Source organism: Triticum urartu, chromosome 6 (assembly GCF_003073215.2).
Source record: "Triticum urartu cultivar G1812 chromosome 6, Tu2.1, whole genome shotgun sequence".
In the NCBI taxonomy this organism is placed as follows: domain Eukaryota; kingdom Viridiplantae; phylum Streptophyta; class Magnoliopsida; order Poales; family Poaceae; genus Triticum; species Triticum urartu.
Window position 1 is genome coordinate 35567864 of NC_053027.1, and position 8303 is coordinate 35576166.

At 43.4% G+C, this 8303-nt stretch overlaps 1 protein-coding gene across 5 annotated transcripts; it reads right to left on the reverse strand.

The window, feature by feature from the left end:
- Positions 1-1364: 1364 nt before the first annotated feature.
- LOC125513073 lies at positions 1365-5333 on the reverse strand. Of its 5 annotated transcripts, none has more exons than XM_048678123.1 (4): positions 4454-5333; positions 2776-4384; positions 1807-2103; positions 1365-1729 (listed from the first exon to the last, which is right to left on the reverse strand). In XM_048678123.1, the coding sequence occupies exons 1-2, from the start codon at positions 5230-5232 to the stop codon at positions 4078-4080; spliced, it is 1086 nt and encodes a 361-aa protein (XP_048534080.1). In that variant the 5' UTR covers positions 5233-5333; the 3' UTR covers positions 1365-1729; positions 1807-2103; positions 2776-4077. The 5 variants fall into 5 exon arrangements, with proteins under 5 accessions (XP_048534080.1, XP_048534079.1, XP_048534078.1 ...); XM_048678122.1 differs by adding an exon at positions 2274-2385 and having other exon boundaries at positions 2776-5333; XM_048678121.1 differs by adding an exon at positions 2234-2385 and having other exon boundaries at positions 2776-5333.
- Positions 5334-8303: the final 2970 nt, after the last annotated feature.

Genomic DNA, 8303 nt, shown 5'->3' on the forward strand with positions numbered 1-8303 from the left:
TGACAAAAAATTCACCGGTTTTGAAAAAAGATCGTTGGTTTTGAAAAAAAGTTCATAAACTTCAAAAAAAGTTCATGGTTTTTTTAAAATCATCAAATTTGAAAAAAAAAGTGCACAGATTTTGAAAAAAGTTCATCGACTTAAAAATAGTTCATCAAATTTGGGAAAGACAATCATCAAATTTGAAAAAATTTCACCGATTTGGGAATATGTTCATCCAATTAGAAAAACGTCCATCAATTTTGAAAAAAAATCATCAAATTTAAAAACGTTCGTAAAATCTGATGAAGTTTTTGCATCAAATTACAAAAACAAAAAACAAAAAGAAGAAACAAAACCAAAAAAGGAAAACTAAAAGAAAAGGAAAGAATAAAAAAGATAAGAAGCTGTACGTTATCACAAAAGGAGCGGCTGGGGTGGTTCGCGCGTTTGCGTGCCCTGTTAACGGGCGCTCTAAGCGCCATTTAGGATTTGCCATTTTCCTTTTGCAGGTTAATACTTGATGCCAGGTACCCCCTTAAAAAAAACTTGACGCCAGGTGTAGCCCATTGGCAGTGTCACATTAAGCTAGGCTAGGTAGGTTGGTCCTGTTTTTTTTAATGTAAAAGGAGGGGATTGTGTTGTGCCATGCCTAGAGTAGACAGTTGTTTCATTGTTACACGGAGTGTCTGGTCTCTAGTTTGAATGCTCCCTTATGAACAGTAAGATAAAAAATAGGATTTTTATGTGGTAAATTTTGACAAATGTTTTGTATGCTTGATAGATTTCATTATTTTATATTTTCCTGTTCATCAATGAGCATTTGAGCTCGGGGTCAGGAAAGGAGTTTTGATTTCATTTTTTTCTTGCGAGGGTAAAAAGAGTTTTATTCCTTAGATAGATGCAGAATTACAGTCAGCTGGCAAAAGCTCAGCAATATAAGGTGGGCAATTTTGTAGCCAACAAGCCATGCTACACTCTACTCTCCCATGGTTCGCGAGGCAATTTGCTACTTTGTTTTGATCTCTAGAAATTTTCATAGGAAAAACTCTCTACCAGCTAAGAGGTGCTTAATCTCCGTGACTAAATGACCATAAGCCAAAAACTCTCTACCAGCTAAGAGGTGCTTAATCTCCGTGACTAAATGACCATAAGCCGATTGAATTACCACAGGAAAGTCAAGCTAGCGCTAGACCCTCCCTAATTGCATGTAGTTCCACTTCGAGGGCATCGGTGCAAAAGAAGATGTGTCGATAACCAGCAAAGATCAAGCTTCCATCCGGATTCCTTAGGACCATCCCGACCCATCCCGCAGCAGGAGCATGTACCGCCGACCTCTGTTTTCTGATGAAATGTACCCAATTGCAGTGAGTAAAATAAGAGAGTTTTACAGCACCAGGCAGCGGCAAGCTGTTGTATGTATCATGGGGGCAACGGAAAAGTGGAGCCCGTCACAGACCACGCAAGAATTTGTTCATCCAACGGCCAACACACTCCCATCTAAAATAAATTAACCGAACATATATTGGGTGCCATCTTCACCCGCAAAAAAAAAAAACTGCTCTCTTCTAAACAACCGCGATCTCGTGGCACGTAGCTCTCAATAATCCGCAAGCAAATCATAATCAAAAACTTTGGGAGTCTAGCCGGCTGACTGCAATATGCGCCTGCAGTGTGCCCTGGACTGAAGCTGATCCTCTGCCTCGTTTTAGGCGCCATGCGTCGGCATCCAGTTTCAGATCATCTTCTCCTAATAGAAAGGAAGCTGACATCCACATTCAGCAAATTGAAAACTTTTGAGTAAGCACACTGAACAAATATACATACCCATGGACCGCTTGCTCTATAGCTCATGGAGAGGATAAACCAGCATGCTACTGCTACCCCATGACCATGAGATACATTATCTTCATTTCAGACAAAACCCACAACTAGTACCGGGGATGGGGGGCACTTGGTTAGCTATGGCAATGACACAGAATATAAGAAGAACCTGCATCTGACTTCAAGAGGGGGTATTTTCCCCGAAACGAACATTGGATTCAAAATCCCCCCAATATGAGCGCCACTTCTCTTACAAGATGAAAACAGCTTAGCTACTGCCATCTCTGGACCGTCAGTATCCTATTACCAAGAATTCAAACGAGAGTCAGATGTGCAAAGGTTACCGAAATAGTCAAAATAATACGAAAATGGCAGGGCTAATTTATGTTACTCAACGAAAGAAGAAAAGGTAAGTTTTGCAAGGTTCCACCGTCTCATATTGCCAGAAGACGAGTTAGACATTCAGCTACCTCATAATACCAATCTATAATTTGAGATACTACTGGCACTGGGTATAAGCCAACTCAGTAATCTTCTGAATCCTTGAAAGGAACCACTTTAAATTGTAGCCTAAATGAGGACCTGAAACAGGTTGAAACCAGTAGCCGGTAGTTGCACGTAATAGTTCAGTTCAGAAACCAGTACAGATCAACGGAGGGGAAATGTAGAATCATAACCTATGATATATGTCCAGGCAATAATACCGAACATAATAATTATTAAAAAAAACAAGTCTAATGCGTCCGTCATAACCGTTCAGAAATGGTAATCGTATCAAAAGTATTAGTTTGCTTGTACTATATGACATCATCACAACACAAGGGTGGATTAAAGTAGAACAAGCATTATGGGCATCTTCCTTCTGATGAAAATTTCGAACGAATAATTATAGCGAAGGGGAGAAAGCACACAATTGAACGGTAATATAACTACAACTATGGCCGCAACAACATAAAGCATGAAACAAAGTACCTCCTGTGATGGGTCTGACCCAAATGGTGTGCATGGTTTCCCATTTTGCTGACACGGTATCTTCAACAAGGAGATAAGCAACTTGCAAGGACCACCTCTCGGAATACTGGTGGAAGATTCATACCATGTAATCATCTCATCGAGCCATTTGTTTACATTCTTTGATGCAGTACTTCCACCAACACGAGGACCAGGAAGTAAATAAGTGCACTACCATCAGTAATCCTTGAAGCAAATAAAGAGGGAAAAATAACTAGTGTTAACTGCAACGACAACCTGATAACTCCAAGAGTTCATGTTACACTGTGTGTGTGGATACACTGGGTTTTACTTGTGTGGCATAAAATGGACCCAGTGGCTCTCGAACTACAGTCCTAACAGTCATCCAGATATATAATACATCTAACATTATAAGTAATATTGTGAAGGAAACAACATGGCCTATCTTCTTGTGCTTGATAAAGCTTAAGTAATATAAGGCTTTCAAAAGGTGATAAAAATTCTGAAGTAGCCGTAAAACTGCCAAGTATTTTCAGAACGCGAACAACATTATTCAATTTTGAGATCAGATGTCCCTAGAAAAAGTATAAGCCAATAGGCCATCCAAAAACATACAGCGGGGAAAAAAAAGCTGATACAAACCACTACTAGTAAACAATGACATGCTTTCTTGTACAGTCAATATCTTATAAACAGAGCAACTGCAGGAAAACGAAGACTACCACCTTAGAAGAACTAAGAGGAAGGAACCAACAAACTAGTTCAAAACTGCATCCTCGGCAGTGATCTACACATTGTGGCCATCAACAATTCCACAATTGTTTCCGCCATCCAAAGGGAAATTTTGAGACTTCAATTAATAATGACCAAAATGAGAACATTTTTCATGGAAAGGTAGTTAAGGATTGCACTGAAAACTGCAATGGTCGTTGAGAACATAACGATAGAGTATCCAGACATACTCTATCACTGATATTTGAAACCATTTGTAGAAATACCCTGATCTCACACACTCTTGCTTCTATTACGTGTGTCAATATGATATGAGGATGGACATGTTAACCGTAGTGCGATGCTTCTCTACTGGAATGGTGTGATGGACATACAAAGAAGTCACAATCAAATTACCAGTTTCATATGGAAATAGCGACACTAAATTGACATGTACCAGACATAATAGAGCAGACAGCCAAGATCCAATTAGGCAAAGAACACCGAAACAGAAATTACTAGCTCACTGCACAGAGTGTAAAACTCTGTTGCGCCATACACAGTTACCAATACTCATAGCCCGTTCTTGGTTTATGTAAATCTGAAACTGAAAGGCACTTCCCCTCTACAAGCATCGGCATAGTCTTCAGCGAGGTGGGGTGCAGCTTCCTTGTGAGGACATATGAACCTCTCCATGAATAACTTTTCGCTGATACAGAGCGTATTATAATAGTCCCGATCATGATCTAGAAATCCATTTTCCTTGAGATACTTTACAACGTAGTGCCGGGGTTTGATCCGGCCCTCCAGGCTATAATTGAGCATGGCGGGCCGATGAGCAATGTATGCTGGTTCCAGCCCTGCCTTGGAGATGAGGAACTCTGAGATGCCCTGCAGCCTGTCACTAGAAAAACTCAGCATCCCTGGAGACTTGGACAAAGCAATGCGCACCTCAGCATCTGACCACCTGAGCATCTTCTTCAAGTGCTCCACTTTGGCGGCGATCTTCTCCTTGCTGAGGCGTGCAACAGCCCACAACGCGTGCCTGAACATCGCAGAGCCACAGGGCACACCAATACCTTCGGCGCGTGCCGCCACTGCCCGGACGCACTCTAAGCTTGAGGCAAGCAGCCATGGTTGACCGATACACAACTTGGCAATGTCGCAATCACCTAGCCCGCACTCTTTAAGGAACGCAACATTGGGCTTGACCACTGTCTCGAGGTCGGCCGAAACAAGGCATAAGCCGCGCCTGAGAGCAGGGAGGAGGTTCTCAAAGGAGCCGAAGAGGTGCAGGTGGTATTGTAGATAGGAGACGATGGATCTACATCGGAATTTGTCACGGGAGAGCGAGACGAGGCGCGCGATGTCAGAACGTGACAGGCCGAGGCCGGTGAGCCCAGCGACGACGGGGGCCAGGGTTTTCTCCACTCTGGCGCAGAGGAACAGCGGGTCCTTGGCGACGAGGGCGGCGACGTCGGCGCCGGAGAGGCCGAGGCCGGCGAGGAAGGCGAGCACGGCGTCGGGCTTGGAAGGGGACTTGAGGTGGGAGAGCTTGGCCGAGGCCTTGAGGGCCTGTGCTCGGGTGAGGCCGCAGGTGGAGACGAGGTACCCCTCCACGTCGAAGCTAGGGTTCGGGAAGATGGCGGGCGCGGCGGTGGATATGAGGCGGCGGAGCTGGGAGGCGGGAGATGCGGAGGGAGACGAGAGGAGCTGGGTGAGGAGGCAGCACCTGAGCCGGAGCATGGCGGCGCCGCGGAGAAGGAGATTGGCGGCGGCGGCGGCGGCGAGGGAATGGGAAAAGCGCGATGGCCGGTGGTGGAGTGGTTTGCGTGGGTGTGGTCTGATCTCTGATCTGGTTCGACCCAACCCAGACCCAAGTGGGCTCCCACCCGTCAGTCTCACATGCCACGTCATACACCATAAAAATACGTATATAGATTCCAAATGTGAAAATACATTCATAATTTTAATTCGGATTGACCGACTGAAAATCAAAAATCAGTCACCCCTTTTCCCATCTCCACCGCGAGCCGCTTGCATGAGCGGCGTCGGAGGGGCAACCCTAGCCGCTCAAGACCCTCCTCCCGTGCTCCTAGAGCGGCGTCAACGGTGATACCAACGGCGGTGGTGGCACCCGGCCCGTCAAAGATGACGGCCGTGGGTTCGACGCGGTCCGATGGGCCTCCCTCGGGCAGAGGGAGTGGCGTCAAGTGGGCGGTGTGGGGAGTCCTCTAGTGTGACGGTGCACGACGAGAAGAGCACGAAGCAGTGGAGCGTGATTGGGAGCTAGAAAATGAATGGGTGGTGCACGATGGTCCTCCAGAAGACGTTGATGTGGGAGGCGGCACGGTTGGGCTGTGAAGAGGGGTAGCGGTGTTCGACCAGATGACATTGCGCGAGCAGCAGGCGGGAGGCTGCGGTGCGGGAATTGTTGGCGGCGATATTGACTGGAATTGGATCCATTCAGTGTCGAGCAGGGTCCCTGTCCACCTAGAGTTGTGTGATCAGCTCATGCTTCCAATGTCGGCGGCCTTGGCGTGCTGGTGATAGAGGCTAGGATGGTGCTACTAGATCTTGCTTGTGTAGGAGGTGGAGATGGAGTGTGTTTCCTCGGCCGTACAAGGTGTCGATGTTCTGTGCCGCTATGGTAGATATATTTGTATATTGAGTATTAGGAGTGGTGTTATGTAGGTATTTGTGGTCATACAAATTGTATATGGAGTAATATAGTCAATATTGGATATTGTGGTGGTAGATATATTTGTATACGAGTATTAGAATTAGATTTTTTAACAAACTAATTAATAATTAAACCTATATGTTTGTGTCTTCGTGATCCACAATGTCGTAAAATTAATATGATGAAATAAAAAGGGATGTACACAAAGGCAATTATTCCTAGCAAGTTGATTCTCAACAAATGGATAAATTTCGAACTAAAAAATTATAGTCCATTATAAATACGTGTGGTGTATATGTTTTGAGTAAGATCTATATTTTTTTCATGGTAGTTAGCCATGCTAATTAATTGTCACATTATATGTCCTTGGAGTTGTAACTCCGATTTGATGGTTTCTCCTTTTTTAAGAAGATTCTTGGGTCGATTTGGTTCTGTCAAGGTTCTTATTTTTCTATTTCCATATAGCGTGAAAGGCCTTGTCATTGCAAGGATATATCTGCTGCTCCTTGGATTCACATGATGCCATGCTCCCAGGGCACCAAGGCCGTTAGTTATATTTTTCATCCAATGCTCACAGTGATAGCACCCACCAATTTGTAGAATACACCCATAATTGAGTGTAGTATTGAGTATATCATATGACATAGAATGAGAGGTGGGGATTTAGAGGTATGATCGGCTCGGTGGAGGAGACGACTCGGACATGATAGGTGATGAGTTAGTGACCCCAACCGTCAGTGTGGATGCGTTTGGGCGGCGAAGACGGGTGGATCGATAGGGATGTAGGGGTGACTAACTGAAAGAAGAAGAAGAAAATTCAATTGACCCCCTTTATCTTAAACTCTAGGCATAGAAGAATGCGGTAGATTTTACATTGTCATTAGTTATGTGGTAAATTTATTTTTATGGTCTGCCACAAAAATTCAATCGGTCATATTGAACTTTCATCGGGCAAAATTAAATTCTTTTGCTATTAACCTTTCTAGTGGCCAATCCCCAAAAGTAGCGTGCGACCTTAATTTAGGCCTTATTTGATCTGCAAGATTTTTAAAAACTCAACAATACGAGAACATAGAAATATGATAGGAATGCACACGCAAAACTGAGAAATGGTTAACACAATAATTCTATCAGTTGGGTGTTTGGTTCACAGTAATTGAAAAAACATAGGAATCCGAATTAACATGATCAAATTAAAGCCAAATCACACTACCTCAACAAAGTATGAAGTCTACTAGTATCGCCCTGTGGAATCCGAGGGTCTTCCCAAATTCTCACACTGTCTCCAAAACCAATCCTCCATACCACTCCTACTTTTAGCAGCCTATACATCTAAGAATACATTGCCACGAGTAGGACATTTGGCCCTTCACGTTGTTGATAGGAAATACATGGGAGAAAGAGCGGTGGACACAAGAGTGATTGAAAACCTCATGGTGGTTGAAGTAGAAGAGACAATGTGGTATGTGGGGCGGATGACGAGAGGGTAGGCTATGTCAGTTGTTCATGCACAATTTTTTTTAAATGAATTACTTTTTATTCTGTGGCAACATGCGGGCATTCGACTAGTGTATAATAGTGACATTGTTTGGAAAACATTGATTCCCCATATATTTATTTATACATGCATATTGATCTACGTTGCCTCTTTGCAAATAGGCTATGAATCCCTCTTGTGCAACCATGTCAGAGTACTTCACAACCTGTCTTGCCCTATAATTTCTCTCTCCAATTTCAATATTTAGGGCTATGCACTTCATGATGTAAGATGTTACTGGGCTAAATGGAAATTTAGAGCTTCATGCACCTTTCCCTATTGAAAAAATGACCATCAGCAGGATGAGGATGAAGCGTCACACTCGATGCGCACCATGGATGAAAACTGTATCTACTGTCTACATTCTATGAAGAGTATCGATATATAAGTGTTGCACGTGTACAATGAATCGGATTTTTTTCCAAGGAAAAGTGATATTCTTTCTGTTTTTACCATAAAAAAAATATTCTCTCTATTTTTACTCCGTAAAAGGGTATTTTCTCTGTTTTTACTTTGTATCTAAGTTTTGTCATAAGTTAAATTATTCAAAGTTTGACAAAGTTTATCAAAGGAAAGCACATATTAATATTCACGATG